At 44.0% G+C, this 15,759-nt stretch overlaps 1 protein-coding gene across 2 annotated transcripts in view; it reads left to right on the top strand.

Moving 5' to 3' along the window:
• LOC139420304 (lysine-specific demethylase 4B-like) overlaps positions 1 to 15,759 on the top strand; it is an 86,280-nt gene that overhangs the window by 29,893 nt on the left and 40,628 nt on the right. For both annotated transcript variants that reach the window (XM_071170290.1, XM_071170377.1), the window contains exon 8: positions 2,454 to 2,591. In XM_071170290.1, the coding sequence (XP_071026391.1) occupies positions 2,454 to 2,591 (138 nt within the window). The remainder of the gene's footprint in view (positions 1 to 2,453; positions 2,592 to 15,759) is intronic.

The raw sequence follows: 15,759 nt of genomic DNA, 5'->3' as shown, positions 1-15,759 counted from the left end.
ACTTCTCATTTTAACCATCTATGTTTGACGGATATTTTCGGTAATGCAATTCAACTCATTTGTTGTTACCACTTAAGCCTGTTAACAGCTCTCAGAAAGGAGCCACTTCACCACCAACGGCAGTTTTAGTAATAACCCTTCTGAATGGAACCCTTTGCTGAAGCACAATTGAAGTACTTCAACCTGTGAAAGGACACAATAGCCCTGTGCAGCATTTGGATGCTTCCTAAATGGAACACTATTCCCTATAAAGTGCACTACTTTTGACCAGGGCTCATAGGGGACACACCCTTGTGACTCTAGCACCGACCGCTGATAGAAATTAACGGGGTGAATGAAAGCCGGCCTTCGCTGACTTAAGTGGAGGCTAATGGCACTTTTAGATGATGGAGTCTGGGTCAGTAGACATGCTGAAGTTGTTGTGGGTGTGGCTGCTCTCCAACCAACCTCTGGGACTGATGAGAATTAATCATCATCTACATTTTTTTCTGTGTGTAATAATTGTAGGAGATAGAAACTGTCATGGTGCGAAATAAATTGATGACTTCAAACAAGAAATAATGTGTAAGTCTCTCTAATACGGGCATACAAAGTTCACCTCTGTCTGCAGAGTTGTCGTGTTTCTCTTTTTCCTTTTTGTCGTGTTCCTTCGGGGGGGTGTCGTTATCTGATGCACACCGAGAGCTTCTCCCTTGATTTGAGTGTAAAAAATAACACAGGCTTTATTGCAGCTATGAGATCAGCCAAAACAGGCTTTGATATCTACTCTGTCTTACCACCTCTCTTCTTCTGTCGTGCTGTCTCCCACCGCTCCACTTCCTTTAGTCTCCCGTCTCTCCACTTCCTTTAGTCTACCGTCTCTCCACTTCCTTTAGTCTCCCGTCTCTCCACTTCCTTTAGTCTCCAGTCGCTCCACTTCCTTTAGTCTCCCGTCTCTCCACTTCCTTTAGCCTCCCGTCTCTCCACTTCCTTTAGCCTCCCGTCTCTCCACTTCCTTTAGCCTCCCGTCTCTCCACTTCCTTTAGCCTCCCGTCTCTCCACTTCCTTTAGCCTCCCGTCTCTCCACTTCCTTTAGCCTCCCGTCTCTCCACTTCCTTTAGCCTCCCGTCTCTCCACTTCCTTTAGCCTCCCGTCGCTCCACTTCCTTTAGCCTCCCGTCGCTCCACTTCCTTTAGCCTCCCGTCGCTCCACTTCCTTTAGTCTCCCACCGCTCCACTTCCTTTAGTCTTGAGTTTATGTGCCTCACTCCTCTCTATCATGAGAAGTACTCCTAACTAGTTTATATTTAAAGCTAAATTAATCTGTGTTCCTTTAAGAACAAATTCTTATTTTCAATGACAGCCTAGGAACAGTGGGTTACCTGCTTTTTTCAGGGGCAGAAGGACAGATTTTTACCTTGTCAGCTCGGGGATTGGATCTAGCAACCTTTCGGTTACTGGCCCAACGCTCTAACCACTAGGCTACCTGTGACTTGATGAAGAGGGTCTTCAGATCAAGGGCCCAAAACGTACAGCATATTTGAAGTTCAGCTGTAGAAATCTAGTGACTTAATAATTCTGTCAGGGATTGCCAATGAACCTCACGTAATAGTAGTAGACATTTTAATATTGGGGCAGCCACAGAAAACTAGGAGTGTCAAAATAAAAACCGCCAAATAATTTGTCAGGCTTCATTTCCAAGAGATGCAGACAATTCCGGTGAACTGTCTTCACCCTCCCAAGCTCTCAGTAAATGATGGCCCTAGTTCTGCCTTGGAACGAAACGCAATCAAATGAACATCTTAATTTGCACGGACTGGCTAATTTCTTGTGCCATGCTTGCTGGCTTGTCTAATTACGCATGTATCGCCGGGACTGGTTCTCTTGGAGAAGTAGCCACCAGGCAGCTCAAGTGAGGGAAAGCTGGATGCGAGGAAGGAAGGGTGAGTTAAAAAAAGCAAATCACCCTTCCCATCAGTGCTTAATGATTGTGGATATTAAGAGAAAGCATCTGTTTTTGTTCCCATGGCTGGGTTTCAGGGGTTGCGAAGACCCTGTTTTTTGCCAAATCCTTCCATCCGAGACAGAGTTTCATTGCCTTAAATGTAAATTACTTCATCATTTTGGCATAGTTTTGCTCATCTCTGCCCATCAAAAGCCGGTTTAATACCAAAAATGTTTGCTTATGCAATATAGATACAACATTTTATGAGGTTTGCATACTGCTTGTACTGCACTGGTTCTGTTGACCATTAATGCTCAGTCAGTTAATGTACATTTTAATGTTGTTTGACTTAACTTTTTATGCAACTGTTTACTGTATTCAGGGTCAGTCATCCAAACCCGAAGCAGAATTTTTAAATATTGATCAGTGTGCAAGTAACATGTAGATTATACGACTGCATCCTGTTGATTTGATACTCTGTCACAACATCACAGAGGAGCATTTAACCTTTGAACTCTTGCCATCTCCAGATCACTCAGGAAGAAGGCGAGTTTATGGTCACCTTTCCTTATGGCTATCACGCTGGTTTCAACCACGGCTTCAACTGCGCAGAGTCCACCAACTTTGCCACCCTGCGTTGGATTGACTACGGCAAGATGGCAACACAGGTGGGTCAATGCACAATAAACCATATGGAAACCCCAGTGCCTCCTACCAACACACAGCACTATAGCGAAGATTAAACCTAGAGGTGTGTGGTCATCTACCACGCATGCTACCCATATCCTCTTACACAACCATACAATTAATTCTTTGAATACCAGTTCCACAGTCTAGTGCTTACACAAACTGTTTTAGGCCTGGAGCAAGAGGTCATTGGGGTGCAGTGTTTGTGTGTTAACCTGTGTCTTTCTAAGCTGTCTCACATTGCCTGTTTCTCCCTCATCTGTGTTCCGCTTCATTTTCCTTTCATGTCTTTATCTCCTCTCCCGGAGGACAAACTGATGTGAATAGTTTTTGGACCAGGCCTTTCACCTGTAAGGGGGACACACATGCACGCACACACACACACACCCTGTCTCTGCTTGGCTGCATGTCAGATTTATGAGGTTGTGAGTTCAGCGGGCTGCTCCCAGGGCCACTGGAAGCCCCTCTCTATTTCCCACAGTCTTTGATGCATGTAAAGGAAAACGTCACCCAAAAACGATTTAGTCCATTGTTGACATAATCCCAAAAATGTTTTGCCTGTTAGCAATCAAGTTTTGAAGATATGGAACTTTCAAAATACAGAAATACTGCTGGTATGATGGTGTTTTTCGTTTAACCCGCCCGCCCCCTGCCCCTCTCAGGTCTGAACACAATCCACTGGCCAGGGAGCTCCCCCTCAAGAGTTCTATCTGAATCTCAGAGATTCAATGGTTGGTTTTGCCGCTTGCCCTCCATTTTGTGTCAGCACATTGACAGGCGGCTCCTGAAAGTGCCAGAGCAATGGGAAATAAAGAAAGAACAGCTTGGGCACCTCCCTCTTTCTGTCGTTCTCTCTTTCTGCCAAGCCCTATTCACTTCCTCTTGATGCCACAGGGAAAGATGGTCCTTTGAGCTGGAAATGTCACTGGGCTGTGTGGCTTGTTGCTAGTCTCCTGTCTACTAGAGCTCAAGAGGTTCTATTTGCTGACACATCTGTCTGCTGACACCTACTAATTACGGCTGTGGTCTCCTTGTTTTCAGTTGTTTCCCTGCAGTCTCTTACATGCTGACCACACCGTTCGCGTCGCATGCGCGAGCGCTGCAAAATAAATGTACACGTTATTCATTCGTTGCACCCACAATGCTCGCGTGCGCAAACAAGCGTCTGCGTTGCCAAGCGCTAAAATAGAAGTCAGTTCTATTTGTGACGCTGAACACAGTGCATGTCCTGCCTCTCCCATCTCCTCATTGGTTTGAAGCAGATACCCATGTGCCATCTCCTCATTGGTTATACCCACGTGGGTGATTGAAAGATGAACAGATGTCGGTCAGTTGTGGTAATACACCTTATTATGAAAGTTAGATGCCAATCAGCATATAAAGCCCAAAGAGGGAAAAAGCCTGGAAGGAGGAGAGATGACTAGAATTGATTCGGTTGACAGTTTTATGTGTGAATTAATTGGTGGAGTAGAGGACCTTGTGCATTTCAGGTAAAATAACAACTCAATAGAACAAATTAGCTAGTAACTGCAAGCAAGCTAGCTAAATTGCCATAAATGTTTAATGCTTTTCAACCTGTGAAATACTTTCAAGTATTTTTACTTAAGTTGTTTTTTTGAGTATCTGTACTTTACAATTTATATTTTTGACACCTTTTACTTCACTACATTCCTAAAGAAAATGGTACTTTTTACTCCATACATTTTACCTGACACACAAAATACTTACACTTTGAATGCTTAGCAGAACAGGAAAATGGTCTAATTCCCACACTTATCAAGAGAACATCCCTGGTCATCGCTACTGCTTCTGATCTGACGGACTCACTAAATACAGTGGCAAGAAAAAGTATGTGAACCCTTTGGAAATACCTGTATTTCTGCATAAATTGGTTATAAAATGTGATCTAATCTTCATCTAAGTCACAACAATAGACACACAGTCTGCTTAAACTAATAACACACAAACAATTATATGTTTTCATGTCTTTATTGAACACACCGTGTAAACCTTCACAGTGCAGGGTGAGAAAAGTATGTGAACCCTTGGATTTAATAACTGGTTGACCCTCCTCTGGCAGCAATAACCTCAACCAAACATTTTCTGTAGTTGAGGATCAGACCTGCAGGAGGAATTTTGGACCATTCCTCTTTACAAAACTGTTTCAGTTCAGCAATATTCTTAGGATGTCTGGTGTGAACCACTCTCCAAGTCATGCCACAGCATTTTAAATCGGGTTGAGACTCTGACTGGGTCACTCCAGAAGGCGTATTTTCTTCTGTTGAAACCATTCTATTGTTGATTTATTTCTGTGTTTTGGGTCGTTGTCCTGTTGCATCACCCAACTTCTGTTGAGCTTCAATTGGCGGACAGATAGCCTAACATTCTCCTGAAAAATGTCTTGATAAACTTGGGAATTCATCTTCCCCGTCGATAATGGCAAGCTGTCCAGGCCCTGAGGCAGCTAAGCCGCTCCAAACCGGGATGTTCCCTTCCCCATACTTTACAGTTGGGATGAGGTTTTAATGTTGGTGTGCTGTGCCTTTTTTTCTCCTTGCATAGTGTTGTGTGTTCCTTCCAAACAACTCCACTTTAGTTTCATCTGTCCACATAATATTTTGCCAGTAGCGCTGTGGAACATCCAGATGCTCTTTTGTGAACTTTAGATGTGCAGCAATGTTTTTTTTGGACAGCAGTGGCTTCATCCGTGGTGTCCTCCCATGTTGGCATGCTCCAGAGATTTCTGTAATTCTTTAGCTGACACTAGGATTCTTCTTAACCTCATTGAGAATTCTGCTCCGTGCTCTTGCAGTCATCTTTGCAGGATGGCCACTCATAGGTAGAGTAGCAACAGTGCTGAACTTTCTCCATTTATAGACATTTTGTCTACATCAAGGCTTTTACAGATACTTTTATAACCCTTTCCAGCTTTATGCAAGTCAACGATTCTTAATCTTGTGTCTTCTGAGATCTCTTTTGTTCGAGGCATGGTTCACATCAGGCAATGCTTCTTGTGAATAGCAAACTCAAATTGTGAGTTTTTTTTAAAGGACACGACTGCTCTAACCAACATCTCCAATCTCGTCTCAATGATTGTACTCCAGGTTAGCTGACTCCTGACTCCAATTAGCTTTTGGAGAAGTCATTAGCCGAGGGGTTCACATACTTTTTCCAACATACACTGTGAATGTTTAAATGATGTATTCAATATAGACAAGAAAAAAATAATAATTTGTGTGTTATTAGTTTAAGCAGACTGTGTTTGTCTGTTGTTGTGACTTAGATAAAGATCAGATCTAATTTTATGACCACATTTTTTGCAAAAATCCAGATAATTCCAAAGGGTTCATCATTGTTTTCTTGCCACTGTACATGCTTCATTTGTAAAGGATGTCAAAGTGTCAGAGTCCCCCTGGCTATCTGTAAAAAAGATAATTAGGTCTAGTTTGCTTAATATAAGGAATTTGAAATTATTTATACTTTTACTTTTGAAACTTAAGTATATTTCAAACTAAATACGTTTACTCAAGTAGAATTTTAATAGGTGACTTTCACTTTTACTTGAGTAATTTTCTATTAAGGTATTTTTTTTACTTAAGTATGACAATTGGGTACTTTTTCAACCACTGTTAGTAGTACCATCCAGTAGTAGTAGTAATAGAATGTAGTAGTAGTAGTAGAATGTAGTAGTAGAATGTAGTAGTAGTACAATGCTGCTTTAGTAGTATCAGTAGTAGTACAATGCTGCTGTAGTAGTATCAGTGGTAGTACAATGCTGCTGTAGTAGTATCAGTGGTAGTACAATGCTGCTGTAGTAGTATCAGTAGTAGTACAATGCTGCTGTAGTAGTATCAGTAGTAGTACAATGCTGCTGTAGTAGTATCAGTGGTAGTACAATGCTGCTGTATTAGTATCAGTGGTAGTACAATGCTGCTGTATTAGTATCAGTGGTAGTACAATTCTGCTGTATTAGTATCAGTAGTAGTACAATGCTGCTGTATTAGTATCAGTAGTAGTACAATGCTGCTGTATTAGTATCAGTAGTAGTACAATGCTGCTGTATTAGTATCAGTAGTAGTACAATGCTGCTGTATCAGTATCAGTAGTAGTACAATGCTGCTGTAGTAGTATCAGTAGTACAATGCTGCTGTATTAGTAGTACAACAATGCTATGAAGTGTAATGTGCCTAACTGCTTTTCATCATATCTGAACATTGTTCCACTCTTACCTCCCTGACTAGCACACAGGGATATGTCATCTAGATAGGTCATTGTTTCTCAATTCCACTCCTTGAGTGAACACATTTTTATTGTAGCCTTGGACAAGCACATCTGATTCAACTTGTCAACTTGTCATCAAGCCCTTGATGAGTTGAATTGTATATGTTTGTCTGGGGCTATAACAAAAATGTGTGTTATTGGAGATACTCGAAGACCGGAGTTGAGAAACACTGATCTAGACTATACTTCAGGTGAGAAAGTACATTACAGTTCACAGTTCAGTATGGGCCAAAACATTGGGTGTTGTGAGAGAATTTTCATCACACTGAATAGAAGATTCCATTCCATTCCATCTGGCTGTTGGTGACTCAGAACTGGACACACACACCACACAGCCGCAGACCCAGTTCTCTGCCTTTTCATCTATCAAAGTGAATTGCAGATGATTCACTCGCCGAGTAGTGATATTTGTTTGTGTACGCTTGTTTGTTTGGGTTAGAGCTGATGGGCTTTGATGAGGAGTTCTGAAGATGATGAAGGCTACGGTATTATTATTGTGTGTGTGTGTGTGTGTGTGTGTGTGTGTGTGTGTGTGTGTGTGTGTGTGTGTGTGTGTGTGTGTGTGTGTGTGTGTGTGTGTGTGTGTGTGTGTGTGTGTGTGTGTGTGTGTGTGCATTCCACGAGTGTGTGGACGCTACAGGCAATTTTCCCTCATGCACAGCTCCCCCTGGGATTGCCCCGCAGAATAAATATCAGCGAAGCACGAGATTGAACGTTCTAGAGACTTCCCCTTTAGTTAACACTATCAACGTTTCCCTTTACTGTGGGACTTATGATCGAATCAACGGAATTAGACACTTTCAATGCAACCACCCGAAACAAAATGAACTATGCAAGAGAGTTTGTTGTAGGCAGAACGCGGAGTAGGATTCTATTGCGTTGACCGGCACCACTCAGGCCTGTACTCTACACAGACCGGTGCGCCTTAACCAATCAAAGCTTCGGTAGGCCAATTAAAGCAATAATGCCTGAGGGGGTATGATGTATGGCCAATATGCTAAGGGATGTTTTTATGCAAGGCAGAGTGCCTGGATACAGCCCTTAGCCGTGGTATATTGGCCAGATACCACAAACCCCCGAGGTGCCTTACTGCTATTATAAACTGGTTACCACCGTAATTAGAACAGTAAAAAATAAATGTTTTTCATACCGGTGGTATACGGTCTGATAAACCACGGCTGTCAGCCAATAAGCATTCAGGGCTCAAACCAGTTTATAATCACTAATAAACCATTGCTATATATGGATCTGTGCCATTCACTTTGAACTGGACTGTGTTTACAGCATGAGTGGTCGTGAGTAGATGCGCTTGTTTTGAGATCAAAGCGAGAGCTGCATGTAGCGACGTGTGTACATTTGTTCATATCCTTTGATAGTTAGTGAATTATTAGCCCAGGTATACAGTGCCTTGCGAAAGTATTCGCCCCCCTTGAACTTTGCAACCTTTTGCCACATTTCAGGATTCAAACATAAATATATAAAACTGTATTTTTTTGTGAAGAATCAACAACAAGTGGGACACAATCATGAAGTGGAACGACATTTATTGGATATTTCAAACTTTTTTAACAAATCAAAAACTGAAAAATTGGGCGTGCAAAATTATTCAGCCCCTTTACTTTCAGTGCAACAAACTCTCTCCAGAAGTTCAGTGAGGATCTCTGAATGATCCAATGTTGACCTAAATGACTAATGATGATAAATACAATCCACCTGTGTGTAATCAAGTCTCCGAATAAATGCACCTGCACTGTGATAGTCTCAGAGGTCCGTTAAAAGCGCAGAGAGCATCATGAAGAACAAGGAACACACCAGGCAGGTCCGAGATACTGTTGTGAAGAAGTTTAAAGCCGGATTTGGATACAAAAAGATTTCCCAAGCTTTAAACATCCCAAGGAGCACTGTGCAAGCGATACTATTGAAATGGAAGGAGTATCAGACCACTGCAAATCTACCAAGACCTGGCCGTCCCTCTAAACTTTCAGCTCATACAAGGAAAAGACTTATCAGAAATGCAGCCAAGAGGCCCATGATCACTCTGGATGAACTGCAGAGATCTACAGCTGAGGTGGGAGACTGTCCATAGGACAACAATCGGTAAAAAAGCAAGTCGTATATTGCACAAATCTGGCCTTTATGGAAGAGTGGCAAGAAGAAAGCCATTTCTTAAAGATATCCATAAAAAGTGTCGTTTAAAGTTTGCCACAAGCCACCTGGGAGAGACACTAAACATGTGGAAGAAGGTGCTCTGGTCAGATGAAACCAAAATTGAACGTTTTGGCAACAATGCAAAACGTTATGTTTGGCGTAAAAGCAACACAGCTGAACACACCATCCCCACTGTCAAACATGGTGGTGGCAGCATCATGGTTTGGGCCTGCTTTTCTTCAGCAGGGACAGGGAAGATGGTTAAAATTGATGGGAAGATGGATGGAGCCAAATACAGGACCATTCTGGAAGAAAACCTGATGGAGTCTGCAAAAGACCTGAGACTGGGACGGAGATTTGTCTTCCAACAAGACAATGATCCAAAACATAAAGCAAAATCTACAATGGAATGGTTCAAAAATAAACATATCCAGGTGTTAGAATGGCCAAGTCAAAGTCCAGACCTGAATCCAATCGAGAATCTGTGGAAAGAACTGGAAACTGCTGTTCACAAATGCTCTCCATCCAACCTCACTGAGCTCGAGCTGTTTTGCAAGGAGGAATGGGAAAAAATGTCAGTCTCTCGATGTGCAAAACTGATAGAGACATACCCCAAGTGACTTACAGCTGTAATCGCAGCAAAAGGTGGCGCTACAAAGTATTAACTTAAGGGGGCTGAATAATTTTGCACGCCCAATTTTTCAATTTTTGATTTGTTAAAAAAGTTTGAAATATCCAATAAATGTCGTTCCACTTCATGATTGTGTCCCACTTGTTGTTGATTCTTCACAAAAAAAATCAGTTTTATATCTTTATGTTTGAAGCCTGAAATGTGGCAAAAGGTTGCAAAGTTCAAGGGGGCCGAATACTTTCGCAAGGCACTGTAGATCATTAATAGTCAGCAATAGGGGAGTGATTGCTTCCTACAAGAGCACAAAATGTGTGCATTTCTAGACATCTTTTAAAAGCCAGTCAGGTGAAGAGTTTTGTCTTAAAGGGGCAGTGTTTTATTTTGAGACCGACTTGAATAAGCTAAATAGCCAATAGGCAGAGGGTAGCATAATTTGTCTGATTCTTTGTAGTAATGAGATTAATAATGCATTTTATTTTGTAAACAAAATGTTCAGTCACCTTCTTGTCTGAAGGACAAGTGGATAAACAGGTTAATGTCAAGTCCTGCATGTTTTTCTCATGGAATGTAGGCCCACATTGGCTGTTACTGTAGGCTGAATGATAGAACAGCTATTTCCATGTTAAAATGTTATGGGATTTTCTCCGTTGTTTTTGATGGTAGGCCTACATTATGATCAAATAGCCACCGTAGGCTAATTGACCACTGTTAGTTTTAACTTAAAGCGGGTACAGCCTCAGTGTTTACAGTAAATGCGCGCCGGAAGTTCCACAGAATTTTCAAAACGTTCAAGTTTGCGCTCAGTAGACCTGAAATTTTGCTCAGTGATGAAAACATTTTGAGGGAACATTGGCTACAGGCTTAGAGTAGGCTTTAAACAAAGAGTATTGTCAATTCACTTCTCATTGTGCGGTAATAACGACACTGATATGTTAATGTATGGTGGCTGTGGCCGTCACTGGAAATGAGCTTATGATAGCAGGGATAGAAATGACTAGCCAACCACTAAAGCCCCTTAATGCAGACGCCTGTCCTAGCCAACCACTAAAGCCCCTTATTGCAGACGCCTGTCCTAGCCAACCACTAAAGCCCCTTATTGCAGACGCCTGTCCTAGCCAACCACTAAAGCCCCTTATTGCAGATGCCTGTCCGCTTGGTTTAACTCAATAACTCAAAATGAAGTTTTTCTACCGTTGTTGTTTCTCTGGGAGTGTCTGTGAGCCTCCAAATGGCAGAAACTGTTTCTAGCCTAGCTGTAATTTGGGGTGGCACGTAGCCTAGTGGTTAGAGCGTTGGGCCAGTAACCGAAAGGTTTCCAGATCAAATCCCGAGCTGACAAGGTTCTGCCCCTGTTCCTAGGCGGTCGTTGTAAATAAGAATTTGTTCTTAACTGACTTGCCTAGTTAAATAAAACGTGGAAATATATAAGAATAGTAAACTGAATGGACACACTCCCATTGCTGCAGACAAGAGGACAGGCAGTACAGCACACTACTGCAGACCAGAGGACAGGCAGTACAGCACACTACTGCAGACCAGAGGACAGGCAGTACAGCACACTACTGCAGACCAGAGGACAGGCAGTACAGCACACTACTGCAGACCAGAGGACAGGCAGTACAGCACACTACTGCAGACCAGAGGACAGGCAGTACAGCACACTACTGCAGACCAGAGGACAGGCAGTACAGCACACTACTGCAGACCAGAGGACAGGCAGTACAGCACACTACTGCAGACCAGAGGACAGGCAGTACAGCACACTACTGCAGACCAGAGGACAGGCAGTACAGCACACTACAGCAGACTCATTAACGGTTGTAAACTGGATTTTCCCACAGTTTCTCTACTCTCTCACACGTCTAGAACATGGATGTGAAACTTACACCTCAGTCTAAAATGTCAAATCAGGAGGAAGTGGTACTCGTCCTTTACATGTGCATGCATACATTTTTCGTATGCTCTGCCAACTGAGCGCCACAGGACTTTCTAGTGAGCCTATTTTTCTCACATAGGTTGTACAATCACGTTGCGATGTTTTAAAAGACGAATGCTTTATCACGCACTGCCATCAATGGGTAACTGAGAGTCTAGACCTATTTAGTGAAGGATGACGGTCGGAGCCTGTGAGGTCGCATGGCAGTATTTTTAGCGCTCCCCTAACGGGGAGTATTTTTCTAATAGGGGGTGCCTAAGGTCTTTTTGTTTTCCTACAATCATTTAACTTCATTAGGATATGAAGTGAGTAGGCTATAGGCCTCATTGGGGGGGGGGGTGTTGTGTGTCATGTGTTGGTTTTGGAGGCATTTTTTTTAAATTTTTTTTTAAATAAATTTCCATTTGATAATGAAGTCATCTAAGCATAGCACCCCACCTCCCACCCTCTCTCGGGAATGGCAAATTGATCAATTTCCCTTAATAGTTTTATGGGACAGAAATGGGCTTTACTTTCTTTTGGTTCCTACTTCCTCTGGTGCTCTGCTACTACCCCCCCCCCCCCCCCCCACGCCCCCTCTTCCCAGACGACATTGCAAAGAGACACATTTATCTCCCGGTCGTTTGTGTTTTGCTGTCTCTCACCTCTTCCCTTGTTCCAGTTAATGTTTTTACGTATGTCCCCAATCAGACCCTGGTATCCAGATGACTCTTTCATCTGCCCGGTTTCTTCCTCACTTAATTCCGTCCCTCAAGTGCTGCCTAGAAGAGATGTAGTGTGTGGATATTGGTTTGCGGTTGTTGATGTTATTACTAACCCCCCCCCCCCCCCCTCCCTCTAGTACCTCACCTCTCTGTTTCTCTCTTGCTCTCGATCTGTCTCCTCCACTTGTTCTGCCTGGCTCCGTCTGAGGCGCAGCGTGCCTGAAGAATGTTCCCAGTAATTGAACATAAGGCCTCTCAGCACAGCTCAGGAAATAAGTCAGAAATGTAATGCAGAAATGTAATACACACCAACCGGGGCACAGAAAGAAAATTAGTTTTTATTTTCATCTTCTCTTGCTCTCTTTCCATTTCCCCTATTTTCTCTCTCTCTCTCCCCCCACTTTATCCTCTCTCCTCTTTCTCCCCCCCCCCAGTGTACGTGTATCTAGTCAAACTGCCCCCACCCCCGTGTACTGTGATATACTCACACTGCTCTCTCCCCTCCTCAGTGTACTATGATATACTCACACTGCTCTCTCCCCTCCTCAGTGTACTATGATATACTCACACTGCTCTCTCCCCTCCTCAGTGTACTATGATATACTCACACTGCTCTCTCCCCTCCTCAGTGTACTATGATATACTCACACTGCTCTCTCCCCTCCTCAGTGTACTGTGATATACTCACACTGCTCTCTCCCCTCCTCAGTGTACTGTGATATACTCACACTGCTCTCTCCCCTCCTCAGTGTACTGTGATATACTCACACTGCTCTCTCCCCTCCTCAGTGTACTATGATATACTCACACTGCTCTCTCCCCTCCTCAGTGTACTGTGATATACTCACACTGCTCTCTCCCCTCCTCAGTGTACTGTGATATACTCTCTCTCCCCTCCTCAGTGTACTGTGATATACTCACACTGCTCTCTCCCCTCCTCAGTGTACTCTCACACTGCTCTCTCCCCTCCTCAGTGTACTGTGATATACTCACACTGCTCTCTCCCCTCCTCAGTGTACTGTGATATACTCACACTGCTCTCTCCCCTCCTCAGTGTACTGTGATATACTCACACTGCTCTCTCCCCTCCTCAGTGTACTGTGATATACTCACACTGCTCTCTCCCCTCCTCAGTGTACTGTGATATACTCACACTGCTCTCTCCCCTCCTCAGTGTACTGTGATATACTCACACTGCTCTCTCCCCTCCTCAGTGTACTATGATATACTCACACTGCTCTCTCCCCTCCTCAGTGTACTGTGATATACTCACACTGCTCTCTCCCCTCCTCAGTGTACTGTGATATACTCACACTGCTCTCTCCCCTCCTCAGTGTACTGTGATATACTCACACTGCTCTCTCCCCTCCTCAGTGTACTGTGATATACTCACACTGCTCTCTCCCCTCCTCAGTGTACTATGATAAACTCACACTGCTCTCTCCCCTCCTCAGTGTACTGTGATATACTCACACTGCTCTCTCCCCTCCTCAGTGTACTATGATATACTCACACTGCTCTCTCCCCTCCTCAGTGTACTGTGATATACTCACACTGCTCTCTCCCCTCCTCAGTGTACTATGATATACTCACACTGCTCTCTCCCCTCCTCAGTCTACTATGATATACTCACACTGCTCTCTCCCCTCCTCAGTGTACTGTGATATACTCACACTGCTCTCTCCCCTCCTCAGTCTACTATGATATACTCACACTACTCTCTCCCCTCCTCAGTGTACTGTGATATACTCACACTGCTCTCTCCCCTCCTCAGTGTACTGTGATATACTCACACTGCTCTCTCCCCTCCTCAGTGTACTGTGATATACTCACACTGCTCTCTCCCCTCCTCAGTGTACTGTGATATACTCACACTGCTCTCTCCCCTCCTCAGTGTACTGTGATATACTCACACTGCTCTCTCCCCTCCTCAGTGTACTGTGATATACTCACACTGCTCTCTCCCCTCCTCAGTGTACTGTGATATACTCACACTGCTCTCTCCCCTCCTCAGTGTACTGTGATATACTCACACTGCTCTCTCCCCTCCTCAGTGTACTGTGATATACTCACACTGCTCTCTCCCCTCCTCAGTGTACTGTGATATACTCACACTGCTCTCTCCCCTCCTCAGTGTACTGTGATATACTCACACTGCTCTCTCCCCTCCTCAGTGTACTATGATATACTCACACTGCTCTCTCCCCTCCTCAGTGTACTGTGATATACTCACACTGCTCTCTCCCCTCCTCAGTGTACTGTGATATACTCACACTGCTCTCTCCCCTCCTCAGTGTACTATGATATACTCACACTGCTCTCTCCCCTCCTCAGTGTACTGTGATATACTCACACTGCTCTCTCCCCTCCTCAGTGTACTGTGATATACTCACACTGCTCTCTCCCCTCCTCAGTGTACTGTGATATACTCACACTGCTCTCTCCCCTCCTCAGTGTACTGTGATATACTCACACTGCTCTCTCCCCTCCTCAGTGTACTGTGATATACTCACACTGCTCTCTCCCCTCCTCAGTGTACTGTGATATACTCACACTGCTCTCTCCCCTCCTCAGTGTACTGTGATATACTCACACTGCTCTCTCCCCTCCTCAGTGTACTGTGATATACTCACACTGCTCTCTCCCCTCCTCAGTGTACTGTGATATACTCACACTGCTCTCTCCCCTCCTCAGTGTACTGTGATATACTCACACTGCTCTCTCCCCTCCTCAGTGTACTGTGATATACTCACACTGCTCTCTCCCCTCCTCAGTGTACTGTGATATACTCACACTGCTCTCTCCCCTCCTCAGTGTACTGTGATATACTCACACTGCTCTCTCCCCTCCTCAGTCTACTATGATATACTCACACTGCTCTCTCCCCTCCTCAGTGTACTGTGATATACTCACACTGCTCTCTCCCCTCCTCAGTGTACTATGATATACTCACACTGCTCTCTCCCCTCCTCAGTGTACTGTGATATACTCACACTGCTCTCTCCCCTCCTCAGTGTACTGTGATATACTCACACTGCTCTCTCCCCTCCTCAGTGTACTGTGATATACTCACACTGCTCTCTCCCCTCCTCAGTGTACTGTGATATACTCACACTGCTCTCTCCCCTCCTCAGTGTACTATGATATACTCACACTGCTCTCTCCTCTCCTCAGTGTACTGTGATATACTCACACTGCTCTCTCCCCTCCTCAGTGTACTGTGATATACTCACACTGCTCTCTCCCCTCCTCAGTGTACTGTGATATACTCACACTGCTCTCTCCCCTCCTCAGTGTACTATGATATACTCACACTGCTCTCTCTCTCTCCCTCCCCCCAGTGCCAATAGATATGGGAATTTATCAAAATTGGGTTTGTTTTCAAATTCTTTGTGGATCTGTGTAATCTGAGGGAAATATGTGTCTCTAATATACATTTGGCAGGAGGT

The sequence above is a fragment of the Oncorhynchus clarkii genome, chromosome 1, assembly GCF_045791955.1.
Source record: "Oncorhynchus clarkii lewisi isolate Uvic-CL-2024 chromosome 1, UVic_Ocla_1.0, whole genome shotgun sequence".
NCBI lineage: Eukaryota > Metazoa > Chordata > Actinopteri > Salmoniformes > Salmonidae > Oncorhynchus > Oncorhynchus clarkii.
The sequence above is the reverse complement of the archived record's forward strand: the minus strand, read 5'-3'. Positions and strand labels throughout refer to the sequence as shown.